The 13,900-nt window shown below is 40.9% G+C and overlaps 2 protein-coding genes across 2 annotated transcripts in view; one reads left to right on the top strand and one right to left on the bottom strand.

Moving 5' to 3' along the window:
- Positions 1 to 6,697, top strand: part of cdhr2 (cadherin related family member 2) — a 43,455-nt gene extending 36,758 nt beyond the window's left edge. Inside the window, exons 24-29 of the mRNA XM_034180941.1 lie at positions 3,020 to 3,155; positions 3,753 to 3,874; positions 3,998 to 4,111; positions 4,258 to 4,341; positions 6,396 to 6,453; positions 6,538 to 6,697. Coding sequence (XP_034036832.1) covers positions 3,020 to 3,155; positions 3,753 to 3,874; positions 3,998 to 4,111; positions 4,258 to 4,341; positions 6,396 to 6,453; positions 6,538 to 6,672 — 649 coding nt within the window. The 3' untranslated portion in view covers positions 6,673 to 6,697. The remainder of the gene's footprint in view (positions 1 to 3,019; positions 3,156 to 3,752; positions 3,875 to 3,997; positions 4,112 to 4,257; positions 4,342 to 6,395; positions 6,454 to 6,537) is intronic.
- Positions 6,698 to 10,844: 4,147 nt separating this feature from the next.
- LOC117520231 (G protein-regulated inducer of neurite outgrowth 1) lies at positions 10,845 to 13,671 on the bottom strand. The gene is made up of 2 exons (XM_034181541.1): positions 13,384 to 13,671; positions 10,845 to 13,008 (listed from the first exon to the last, which is right to left on the bottom strand). Exon 2 carries the CDS (start codon positions 12,982 to 12,984, stop codon positions 11,212 to 11,214), a length of 1,773 nt encoding a protein of 590 aa, XP_034037432.1. The 5' UTR covers positions 12,985 to 13,008; positions 13,384 to 13,671; the 3' UTR covers positions 10,845 to 11,211.
- Positions 13,672 to 13,900: the final 229 nt, after the last annotated feature.

The raw sequence follows: 13,900 nt of genomic DNA, 5'->3' as shown, positions 1-13,900 counted from the left end.
GGTACTGGGAATGTTGTTAAAGTTGAGGGTCACATGAATTCCAGTCAATATCAGCAGATTCTTGAGAACAATGTTCATGAATCAGTGACAAAGTTGAAGTTGCGCCGGGGCTGGATCTTTCAACAAGAAAACAACCCTAAACACTGCTCAAAATCTACTAAGGCATTCATGCAAAGGAACAAGTACAATGTTCTGGAATGGCCATCTCAGTCCCCAGACCTGAATATTATTGAAAATCTGTGGTGTGATTTTAAGCAGACTGTCCATGCTCAGAAACCAACAACCTGAGATGTTTTTTTAAAGAAGAATGGTCCAAAATACCTTCAACCAGAATCCAGACTCTCATTGGAAGCTATAGGAAGCGTTTAGAAGCTGTTGTTTCTGCAAAAGGAGGATCTACTAAATATTGATGTATTTTTTTGTGTTGGGGTGCTCAAATTTATGCCCCTGCCTAATTTTGTTTAAAGAATTATTGCACACTTTCTGTAAATCCAAAAAAAAAAATGTCATTTCACTTTTCAAATATCACTGTGTTTGTCTGTTATATGAAATATTTAACTGAAATTTCTGATCCAAACAACCAATGATTTATAAAGGAAAATCATGGATATCATGATTGCCTGGGCTTCCCCAGCTGAAGGCCATGGGCCTTAAATCATTTTTGGCCCTCCATTTTGCTTCACAAAAATACAGTGGAGAACACATGACAGCATGCACACTAACACAAAGAACACACAGAACACAAAATAATAAACATTAATAACACAAACCCTTATAGAACACTGTCCCACTGCATGATGTGACGTGATGGACATCTATCTGTATGTTTGTCTGTCTAAAACTTGAAAACACATCAGATCTCAATGGGAACAAAAAAAATTTGCCAAAATTAGATTGGCGAAATGGACAAGCCCTAAAGTGGTACACAGTAGAGTGTACTGCCCCCACCTGCTTGTATGCATGCCTGACAACATTGGGACATGCTCCTAATGAGACAATGGATGATGTCCATTGATGTTCTATGGCAAAAGCTAATTGAGTTCCACGTGCCAGCCAGTGAGCACAGGGCCCACTACAGAACATCGGGCCCTCACTCCACCCTCAAAAATTCTGTTTCTGATTGTTTGGCCACAGACAATCACACCAGTGACCTACTGAAGGTCATTTTATGGGGCTCTGGCAGTGCTCATCCTGTTCCTCCTTCCACAAAGGAGCAGATACTGGTCCTGTTTGTTATGTGTCGACGCGGGTTGAGGAGCGGACCTGCGTCAGACAGAACCCAGTGCTAAAAATAACCAGAAAGCGGTTCCAACAACAGAAACAATTTATTTTTCACCTGTGCATAATAATGTGTACAAAACTAAAAGAACGTCCTTCTGGTGAAGTGACTGTTGGCACGCTCTTAAGCGCCCAAAAGGATAGAAGCCCGGCGTTCCTGGACCCACTACCACCAGACAAACACCCCCCAGGTGGACACGACAAACTGACTCTCTGTGAAGCAAAGAAGAGGTGAGGTAAGTCAGCAGTTACAACAATATCTTTCAAAAGACACACGCTATCAGCAACACATTCAGGTCTGTATTTTTTAACTTTATGCAAATGAGCAGCTTCTCACAACAAGTGGAGGATCACTTATCCTGCACGCCACAGCAGTGAGAAGCAAACTGCACAATTCTCATCACAATTCCAGTATACTGCGTAACAAAACACCAAGTTACTATCAACAATTAGTCAAACACTTAATCACCTTTAATGTGTGCTGACAGCAAGTGTCCTCACCCTTCCTTGCTTCACGGGCTCGATGTGTCAAACCCAGGCGCGGTCCTCAGCGTCTCACAAACGGACATCACAAGGTCGAGTTCCCGGCAGTTCTGCTTGAATCACACATGCCTTAAATGCAGAACGCCATCCAATTATCTGCTTCAGCTGAAAGTCTTTAAGGTTGCATGTGAGCACCAGTCACAGGTGCTACACATGATGTTGATGAGGGTGGGGATTCTTCAGCCAGCACCTTCTCCACAGACAAATCAGTTCTCATGCCACCTGGAGAGCAAAGAAAAGAAAAGAACACCAAAACATCCAGCCACACCCCCAACACACAACACTGTTGATGGGTTAAGGACCTTCTATGGCTCTGTCCAGCACTCTTAGAGTAACTGCCTGTCTCCTGGAATCTCCACCATGCCCTTGAGACTGGGCTGGGAGACACAGCAAACCTTCTGGCAATGGCACGAATTGATGTGCCATCCTGGAGGAGTTGGACTATCTGTGCAACCTCTGCAGGGTACGGGTACCGCGCCATCCCAGTGGACTACCTGTGCAACCTCCGCAGGTACGGGTATCACACCATGTTACCAGTAGTGACACTGACCCTAGCCAAATGCAAAACTAGTGAAAAAACAGTCAGAAAAGATGAGGAGGGATAAAATGTCAGTGGCCTCCACCTGTAAAAACCATTCCTGTTTTGGGAGACATCTCATTTTTGCTCCTATAGTGCACCCTTTGTTAATTTCATTAACATCAAAGCAGCTGAAACGGATTAACAACTCCCCTCTGCTACTTAATTGACTAAACGTGTTCCTTTAATTTTTGGAAAAGAGTATCTATCTATCTATCTATCTATCTATCTATCTATCTATCTATCTATCTATCTATATATATATATATATATATATATATATATATATATATATATATATATATATATATATATATATATATATATATATATATATATATATTTGCCAAATTTCAAACAGCAACCAAACAAACAAATACTATCAGCCAAATTGTAGGATATTGTGATTATAAAGGGACTGTATGGGCTCACAGACAAGTGTAGCCCAATGGCCCAAAGCTACTTTAATCCATTCCTAGTTCTGAACAATAACACTGTCAAGGATTATATATATTGGTTAAACACAGCTCAGTCTTATATTTGACACAGCTAAAATAATTTCTGATAATAATAATAACTGATGAGTCTTTTTCTAAATTTTTTTTTCCTTCTTCTTTTCAGAGCTCAAGTTAAAACAGTAGCAGAGGCATATTTTGTCTACCCCAATGGGACTGCTCTTAATTATAACTCTGTGACAAAGCTGCTGTCAGATCCAGAATATGTACTTATACTGGGAGAACTTGGCCTTGCCCAAGTTGTAAGTACAATTAATTGTTATTGTTTTACACGAAACAAAATGACAAATGCAACATTTTTTTGCCCTCTTTCCTTTTTTATGAATTGCAGTTAAATATCTAAGACCTCTTCTACACCCCCAAAAAGTTTATTTCCCTCAGGTTCTGTAAAACACAATATCACAAGACACAATGTAGATTAAGTCAAGTCTTTTTCTGTTGACCTGGATTTCAGAATTCTTTATTCATGAAACGAACAACAGCCAAAAATCTGTTGTTCAAATTTGTCCTATAAAAGCATAACTTAAAAATTAAAATTGAAGAAAATAGCAATAAGAGTTCTTATGACTGAAATACTTGTCACAGAACAGCCATATTTCAATTACATCTTTGTTTGACATCAGTTCTTACACATAAAGCTCAAACGATTCTTCTTCTTCTTCCTACATGTTAGTTTCATGTTTTTTTGTGTGTTTTAATGAAGTCTTTGGAGAATGTTTGTAACGTGTCACAACTCCAGTTCTAAAACAACTAAGAGTTTAACATGAATACACTTTATATACAATATAATCTGTCTTTTGAGGGGTTTTTTCCTTGAGCGCTGTTGTGCTGTGTTTCAGGGAAGTTCTCCGTTGGATGACAAGGGGCCAGACACCGTCCAGTACGTCCTGGTTGGCATAGTTGGGGGTCTCATCATTGTTTTAGTCATTCTCATCACCTCACTCATGTGCACTCGGAGAAAGTAAGTGGAATTGTGGATGAAATTAAATGTCTTTTTCACAGTACAGCAAACATAAGTCTGCGATCAATCTTAAAAAACAAAAAAGAAAAGTTTCAGCAATGCTTTGTTCTAATCCCTTCAAAGCTACCAGAGGAAGCTGAAAGCAGCTAATGCCATAAACAATGCAGCCATGTTGGCTTCTGAGAACCAGACAAGTGGCGCTGTGGTACCTGGAACCAATAAGTACAACATGGAGGGGTGAGGAGACCAATCAGGATTTAGCCACCAAAAAAAAAAAAAAAAAAAAAAAAGGAAAAAAAGTCAAGATTTCCCAAACATTTCCCCTCATGCGGTCCTTCCTGAATGAAACAGAACTTACCTGTGTGTATATTCCTTTCTAACAGGGCTAATCCTGTTCTCAACCTCAACATTGATACGGCCTTAGTGCTGGACATGGACGCCGAGAGCTCAGATGTAGACAAAGTCAGGTAATCATAACTTCCTGTGACCACATCTGCCATCTGTTGATAACAGTTATTCTCACTGTCACCTCGGTTTGACATGGCTACAACTCACAACGACAAACAGTCTCTCTGGTTAATAGACCTGGATTGTTTCCAGCTGAACATTTTGTCATGGTGTCACCACTGCAGCATGATTCCTGCTCTGTGAACAGAGCCTGGCTTTTGCCTCTCCGCTATGTATTGTGACCTACATTTCCATGGAAAATCGAAACTGTGATTTGACTTAATGATCTTATTCTGTCTTTATTCGTAAAAGTTGTAAGAGCGAACAAATGGATAGTTTATTTAAAGTTGACACACACACACACACACACACATATATGTGGATGACAAGGGGCCAGACATATATATGTGTGTGTGGCCAAGTGTTTAATGCACTTAGTTTCAGTGCAGAAGCTTCCGCACCACTGGGGGCAGCACCACATACAACATAGAAGAAACCCGCTGTTGTTAGCATAGTATAAATAGCATACCCTATCTTTTCCGTTCTGATATGGAGTGACACTGTGGAATATGTTGATTTTGTTTTTGAGCTCTCAAAGTGTTCAGTCTTGTGAGAGTCGTGCGCTATCCTTTGAAATTTTACAAGAGTTTGAAGACACAACGGTAGCAACATAACCTGAATAAGCCAGTTCAGCATGTTAGTATGCGCCGTGCATGCTAGGCTGGGTCAAAGTTCAGAACTAGCGAAAACACACTATAAGCACCGACAGCAATGTAAATATTGAAGATTTTGAGCACTGAAGAGTCATCATTTTAGAAGGATACACAGCCTGAGACCTGCCCATTTCTAGTTTTTTTTTAATAGAGTCTATATTCTCTGTGCCAGTATTATATAATAATGGTAAGCAGTACGTCACACCATGACACATTATGAATCATTGGATTTATGCAGTAGTACCGTAATATAGACATGATCAAATATTTGGCTGGGCTTATTTGGATATGTAACAGATAAAAGTAAAACTAATAATTCTAACTTGCAAATTTAGTCCACTCAGGACATCCTTCTGGATCTTACACTTCCGCTGGAAAAATTGGGGCACAAATTGTTTCCACTCCTGTGCTGAGCATCTTTGGAAGATTTGACATGGCCATGGCACATGTGTGTTGATAATGCTCATTTGGCTTATTCAGTTGATTCATAATCGATGAACCATAAACCGATTCATAGTGAATTTAGATCAATTCAGCGGTCTGTGTATCAATGCTGTTGTATCTATTGCTATAAAAGCCTGACCGGAAAATCACTAAGGGCCCTTGGGCAAGGTCCTTAATCCTTTATTTGCTCCAGGTGTGTAGTGAGCGCCTTGTATGGCAGCACCCCCGACATCGGTTTGTGAATGTGAGAATATTGTAAAGCACTTGGGCGTTTGATGCAGATAGAAAAGTGCTATATAAATGCAGTCCATTTACCATTTACCATAAAATTTGTTTTGATTGGTAGGCATTTCCAACCCTGCTCATGGAGAGTACCTACCTGCCATTTTTTCAACTCTTTCTACTCCACCCACAGCTAAATAACTCAGCCAATCAAGAGCTGGGAAACCTCAATGTTAATTGACCAGGTGTGAGTAGAGCAGGTAGACATGGAAAATATGCAGGACAGGTGCTCTCCAAGAGCAGGGTTGGAGACCCCTGGTATAGCTGGTAACCCGTGATGGTGTTAGCACTGTATTTCAATACTCGACCAATAAGCATCATTTTTGCACTTTTGTTCTAAATGAAAATATGATTCCCCTCCTCTCCCCCGTCCAGATAGGGCCCAGATTGAAAACGCCCAGAGTTCCCCTTTAATGGCACCATCTGGCTGCTGTTGATTCAACACAGTTGTTATATTCTTGTGTGTTGATGTTATTTGAGTTGAAAAATCCAGTGTTTGGTTTAAACTGGTAATGACTTCATATTTGACCTTGAGGTAGATGTTGAAAAGTTGCGGTTTGTGCCTAAAGTCACTGTTGATACTGTGGTTGGACATCACTTTAATGGTTTCTTGTCTTTTGTCTTTTTCAACTAAGCCTCAATTCTCTGGACTACAGCGAAGACATGTCAGATAAGGATACAAATCCAGAAAAGGTAAAATGACATTTTTACTGAAATCGTCATTATTTGCACGCTTCTGATTCGTCATTGTCTTGTTCTTGTCTGCTGCACATCCAGGAGAAAGAGAGGAAGCATAAATTAGCATACATTGAGCCTCTGGATGAAGCGCTGGCTCACCATGGCCAGAAAAAAGGATCTGACAGTGACTACTTGGCCTTTAATAACCCTCTGTTCAGTGCTACAGACCTGTGATGGGGATGAGACGAGGACAATCAGATAGACAAAGTCATCTTCACTGTAATTAGTACAATGTGTTGTCAGTCAAATCCAGTGATAAAAGGTGATTAAAGGTGCAGTGCCATAAACTCGCATTTTCTTCAGATGAAATTTGCACTTGCAACTGTGGTTATGGACTCTAGGCCAAACCGTGTGCAACTAAAGTGATTGAATTAGCTAAACGTAAATTCATCTTAAACAAACAAGCAAACAAACTACAGCACCACGGTCATAGAGTGCAAACCTCTGCCAACACTAGTTTCCAATTCCACAAACTTTTACCTTGGAAAAATTTTCAAGGTCAAGTTCTGTTAGAAGGGGCTTTTCATAAACTAAGGGCCCTGTCCCACTGGCGTTTAGAAGGATTTGCGTATGGATTGCGCACAAAATTGGCTCATATTCATCAAACATCCGCAAATATCCGTGTAACATGCCTGTATGAGTCGTCCGTCATCTGAACACGCCCATGATCATCCACAGCGGCACGCATGTCCGCAGCCAGGATTTTTGAGCTGTTCAAAAATCTGAATGCGGATGACATCCGCCTTACATACTCCATATATACTCAATTCATACACAATACATACTCACTCTATGCGCTGTATATCTGCCGTTAACCGCTGATATCCGCAACTGACGGGGATTTGCGGCTTGGCAGCGGACCGGGACAGTGTGTAAAACAGATATATTGCATGCCTATAAATAAAGCGTTGTTATTACATCTGCTTTGCAGCTGATTGCGGACAATCTGTGAATGCATAACAAACACGTCACGTAAACCCAAAGTGTGGCAGAAAGCGACATACCTGCCAGTTAGTGCCAGTCCGGCTGTGTAAATCCACAAAGACGTAGCTGCTGCAATCCAGGACTTTTATTTAACACCAACAAAAGGAAGAGTTGGTGTTTTAGCCACAACTCACTCCAAAAAAAAAAAAAACCTATCTCACACCCCGAGTGGCTTCCCCCGTCTCGCTCCCCAAACTCATGAACAGTTAACCCTCGCATGACAACACTCTGTGATCAACTTGTCCAAGTCCAGCCAATGCTCCAGAGGCTGTATTGTTGGTGTGAATAGTGATGCTGACGGCTCGAGTGCGCTTATTTTATTACCACAATGCAGATGCCGTGCACGTGCAACACGTGCGCGATGCATTCATAATACACCCGTAATACTGCCGTGATAAACTCAATGTATCGGATCAGTTTCCTCACTACATGCATTATATAACCGTGATTGTTCATCATATATTCGCTATATATTATTAATATATCCATGATTCATACTGGGACATTTGTCATTTTTGGCCATTTTTGTTGCAGACGACAACAAACGCCCGTAATTTGTATACTCAATTCATGCGCAATTAATGCTCTCCCCAGTGGGACAGGGCCCTAAATTAGATGTGATCAAATGTCAGGAGAATGTCTTTAGCTCATGCACTTGAATCAAAATTTTTTTTGTGGTGCTGTCAGGTTTTTTTCAGTTTCTGAATTTTTTTTATCTCTGCCATGCACAATTTTTTTTATTGATTTCTGGCACTTCTGACTGATATCTGGAAGATAGACAAACAGGCATAAAACTGGAACCTTCCATCATGGTGTAGGTAAATCCATAACCGAAAAAATGAGAGTGACTGAGGCACTTTTGACTGAGATATAATGCAAAATGTACACCAAACTGGCTTTTCAATATTAAATTCAAATGTCCACAAAATCCACAATCCGAGTCAGATCTGGATCAAACTTTGTCAGGCGATAATGAGTGCCAGTCTGCTCCTCATTGTCAAATATGAGAGTGATTGGGACACGTTTGATTAATATATTATTTAAAATATACATTAGATGGGGTTTTCGATGTTAAATTTAAATGGCCACAAAATCTGGATCGGATCTGAATCAAATTTTGTCAGTTGATAAAGGATACCATCCTACATAAGGGTCTCAAATATGAAAAAAATGAGATCTTTTTTGACAGAGTTATAAAAAAAATTGTTCAATGTTAAAGATAGGGATTTTTCCTGACTTTGAACTTTGACCTTGACAACTGAACCAGTTCTTGCCTAACAGGAGTAAAAATTTCATAACAATACTCCAGGCTGTTCACAAACAAACGAACAAACAACCAAACAGACAAATATACAAACAAACAAACAGGGCAAAAACATGACCTCGGTCAACGCCGAGGTAACAAACAAAACAAACATCAAAGTGAAATTGTTTGATCATTTATTAGTGGTAGCACATACGTAGCAGTCTCATTCAATTTAATTACTACGGTTGTTTTGTTTGCACAAACTAAAACAACTAAAAATAAAAAATTGACAAGATATAAAGAAGAAAAACAAAAGATTTGTTGTTGATGCACATGAATTATTTTATTGTTACAGGAAACATTAGTTCAAAATGGTTAGGTTTGCTTTAAAATGTATGTCTTGAATTGTGTTCACACAACCAATTTTTGGTACTTCTTCAAAATAAAATCCTAGAATATCACTGTTTCAGAAAATAAAAATAAAAAATCACTGCTAAACTGTGATGCTTTATCCTGGTGAAGAATTGTTGTTTTGAATTTGAGATATTTGTTGGTGAAATTAAATTTCATGCACTGGAACTGAAAGAATTGTTTGACTGTATACTGATATGCAAATTTCTGTGTCACAAGTACAAGCACAGTGTGTGAATAAAAAACAACAAAAAAACAACTTTCCTTAAAGGTGGTTTTGATCTCATTTTCATGAAGGCGATCAATGCAGAAACACTAACATCAGCGATACTAAGAATGGAAACAAGTCTTTTTTTAAAATCACTAAATTCTACAATTGATTCACAAGTGTAATCATGGAATTAAATTACAGTTTGCAGCAATAACAACTAAACAAATTCGCTGGGAATCATTGCTTTTTTGATTGTGCTCCTGCTATAAGTACAATTTATAACGTTTCACAATACAAAAACATTGTGACAAAACTGAAATTATAAAATGGCATTCCAAACGTGCTCATTGCTGCGACTCCTCATACGCGGAACGAGGTGGCATTTATTCATTCAATCATTCATTTTAAAATGCTCACATTGTAACAAGATGAGCTTCACAAAGATCACTGGAAAAACTGTGCCTCTCAAAATAAGACAAATAAACCAAAATCTAGCCAGAATGGCTTGTATTAAGCAAAAAAATCTGCCAATGGGGTAAGAAAATTTTATTTTGTGAGAATTCTCAAAACTAGCAAAATGTCTAGGCACTAAATAATCAAAATGTGCCTTAAAACTAAACAGAATTCTTATTTTAAGATTAGCCTCTGTCTTAAAATAAAGAAAACAATCTTGTTCCTTTGCATGGATGATTTGAAATCCATTGACTTTCCTTGTTACTGGTTAAATATGGTTTGATGTCAGCTGGAAAAACCTATTAAGAAAAAGTGAGATACATTTTCCCAAAATAAGACTTTTTTTTTCTTATTTAAAAAAAAATGCTTGACAAGATTATTTTCCTCTTTAGACAAAAATTAACACGAATTTGCTTAACTTTCTTAGGTATCAGTTTTTGCAGTGATTGCAGTCATAAATCACACATACACACACAACAACAACAAAAACAAACAAAAAACCCTTACATCATTCAGCTATTAATGTCTAAGCCGTATCTATTGTTAGAAAGCAAAATGTTCCATGTGTAAGTCCCACTCACACATCCTTGTGCTTTGGAGTGATATAAATAAAACTGGACTGAAGCCTGTATTGGTTGTCATGGTTTCACATGATCTTAGGTGTGTTTTATAAAAGCTCAAATGACTCGGCTCACAATGATGTGTGAAAAAGAAAGGTATTAGATGAGAAGAGCTAATGATAACGAAGCTGTGACCTTATTTTTCCAGATAGGGGATCTATTAAAACGTCATTGTCTCTGCAGCGACAAAATCAGAGAAACTGCGGAATGATGAATCCCAGGAGAGAGAAAATAAAATTTACAGCTCCTCCTCACTGATCAATGTTCAAAGTGAGATGTTTTTGTGCTTTTTGTCCTGTGGGAGATGATGATTGGTTTCTCACTGTTTTTGCACTGAAATAAATCAGTGAAGTCACTGTGCGTGTCAGATGTTGATATGATCAGATCTTCCAGGTCATATTTGTTTTTTTGTTTTTTGTTTTTTAAATCATGGCCTCAGTCACTCTGAGCTGTGAGCTCTGGTGCAGCAGTGCGGCTGCTGCATATTCTGCAGCAGTAAGCGGAAAGGATTCCGCCTGTGCCGCCTCACCTTCCCGTCTCCTCTCTTTCCTGCTCGGCCCTTACCTGAACTTCCTGATGCTGAGTCTGAGGTGGCGGGCGTGGCCGAGGGGTTGAGTGGCGGAGGCGGAGGCATGGAGGGCTGCCTCTTTTGCTTCTTCACCTGTTTCTCCAGGTGTTTCTGGATGGCAGTTCCCAGCACAGCGACCTCCACCACCGCCCCGTACACCTCCCATGTCATCCCCTTCTCGTCCCAGCTCACCTCCTGCACTGGCTCTTCACACTTCTCCTCACCCTCTCTCTTTGCAGTTCTTTTTTTCTTCAGCTGATTTAGACATTTCCTCTTCTTCTTTGGCCTCTCCATCTGTCTTTGTAGAAACCTGCTCTTTTACATCTCTTTTCTCCTCTTCATCCTCCACTGTCTTCTCCTCTATGCTGGCTTCCTTCTGGATCTCTGGAAAAGCTGTGGCAGTGGGAGTTCTAGGGGTCATGGGTGCTGTAGCAATGGATCGAAACTCCACCTGCTGGCCCACCTGCATCTCAGCGTCTTTAGTCTCTGTAGCCATGGCCACAGATCTTCCAAGACAAGTTGGGAAGGAGAAAACCTGGTCTCCTTCAGGAGGAGTCATGGGGCTGGTAGCTGCAGAGTGACACTGTACCACTTCCAAGCTCACCTGCGTGCGGATGTTGTGGAAGCCGAAGGGAGCTGGGGATTCTGGGATAGGGGGCTTTGTAAGGTCTTTCAACTCCTCACCGACACATGCATCTTTGTTTTCTTTGACATCAGATGAGTCATCTGACTGTTCTTGGTGTGACACATTTGTGCTTGAGGTATCCTCCACATTGCTCGTTCCTGCTGAGATCTTCATGGCTTCATCGTTCCCTTCGTTCTTCTGTACATTGTTGGTTTTCTTGCTGTTGTCATCAAATTCCTCATATACATCAATCTTGACCATCTCTGTCTCAATGGGATAAATAGGTTCAGCCATCTCTCCTCCTTCCTCCTTATCTTCATCATCATCATCATCATCATTGCCATGGTGGGTGACCAGGATTGTAATATCTTGATCCATGCTTCTCATCCTCTGTTGCTGGCACTGCTGATTTCCATCCTGCAGAGTCACTTGTAAATTTGTAGCTCCTGCAGGGAAGCTCTCTGCAGATGCATCTGAGCCGGCAGTCACTTCCTTTGATGCAGAACGCTCAGCTTCGGTACGCTCCGACTGACACTCTGTCGCACTCTCCGTTAAAGAGAATCTCTTCTCTTGACCACTTCTGCTTTCCCCCTTCATCTTCTGCTGCGTCTCTTTTCCTACAAGCTCTGGGAAAGCAGTGGTCATGGGAGTCTTCGGGGTCATGGGTGAGGTCGCAACAGAGCAAAACTCGACCTGATGGCCCACCTGCAGCTCAGCATCTTTACTGCCTGAACCCACAGGACCAGATTTCCCAAAGGAGCTTGGGAAGAAGAAGGAGTTGCCACCTCCTGGAGGAGTCATGGGGCTTGTCGCCGCCGAGCGACACTGCACCACATCTAGGTTGACCTGTGTGCGCATGTGGTGCTGTCCAAATGGAGCTGGGGAGTATGGGTCAAATACATCCGGAGTAGATGGCACGGGAACCGATATGCCGTGGGTTTCCAGCTTTTTATCTGGGTCCTGATCCATCTGAGCTCTTCTGTCTCCAGGAGAAACCTCACTCAGGAACTCATTACTCGCTGACTGCGATGCAACTGTCACGTCATTCTGTGTAGCTGTTGGCGATTTGTCTTCTTCACTTTCAGTCTGCGTGCGCTCCTGAGAACCTGAATGGTCATCGATATCGAGACCCTGTCTTGATAAAACAGACTCTTTGGACACTGGATCCCCATTGCTCTCTTCTACACAGCTCGAGTGGAGTTTGGTATGACGATCCCCTTGAATCTCTGACACTTGACTGGTGTTCATCTGAACCCCCTGAGGTGTTGCTCTGCTGTCTGAGCCGTGCATTTGCTCTCCATCAGCAGTCTTCTCACAAGGCTGGCAGTCCTCTCTGAGACCCTTCATGTCATCCTTCAGGCTTCCCATTCTGTCTGTGTGTAAAAGCAGCACCTGCAGGGCACAGCACAGCACCCACACACTGATTGTTCAATATATAATGAGGATCTGTACAACAGACCCGGCATGAGAACAAAGCAAAATGTCTTTATCACAAATACATCCTATCAAATCATGCCAGCGTCGAAGTGGAAAACTTTGCTCGCATGCAAAACGCTGCTTATTATAGACCACGGGGACATTTGCTGTTCAGTAGCACGTCTCCCGTTCCAGATTGCTGTTGCCTCCTTTGGGAGATTTGCCTAATAAATTGATCTGCATCCGTAATTCTCACAAAGTGTGACAGCCCTTGAAGCCATAAGCATGCATCGGATTAAGATTTCAAAATGTAACTAAGAAGACAATAAAAGAGAAAGCCATAAGACATACCTCAAGTCAGACTGAAGTCTCTCCATAACACATCCTGGCATTCAGGTCAAACATTGTAAATCTCGGCGCAGATCGAGGCACACATCTCTCCGTATATCTCCCTTGCTGATTGATAATGATTGCAGTTGCTACAGGTTTGTCTCTAGAAGAATCTATCTTAGGCAATCCTCGCTCTCTAAACTGAGGCTGTGTCTATTGAAAAGCTTCAGATTTCCAGTTTCCCTGGAAACCACGGCCAGGCTCAGGCAGTGAGTGGTAATGTAATGACAAAATCTCTGTTAAGCTCTGTAATCATAAGCAAATCATAGTAATTAACTCTTGTTCTCATTGGAACACAATGATAATTGTAAGTGAAGACATTTACCTGTGAAGTGGTGGAGTGTAAATTTTAAACGGCACATAAAGCATGGAGATAAATGTTAAAGGGGACATATTATATAACTTTTCAGCAAGCTAATACAGGTTACCAAATGCCTTAAAGGGGAAGTCTGACATTTTTCAACCTGGGCTCTCTTTT

The sequence above is a fragment of the Thalassophryne amazonica genome, chromosome 11 (genome assembly GCF_902500255.1).
Source record: "Thalassophryne amazonica chromosome 11, fThaAma1.1, whole genome shotgun sequence".
Taxonomy (NCBI): domain Eukaryota; kingdom Metazoa; phylum Chordata; class Actinopteri; order Batrachoidiformes; family Batrachoididae; genus Thalassophryne; species Thalassophryne amazonica.
Note: the sequence above shows the minus strand (reverse complement) of the source record. Positions and strands in the feature narration are given on the sequence as shown.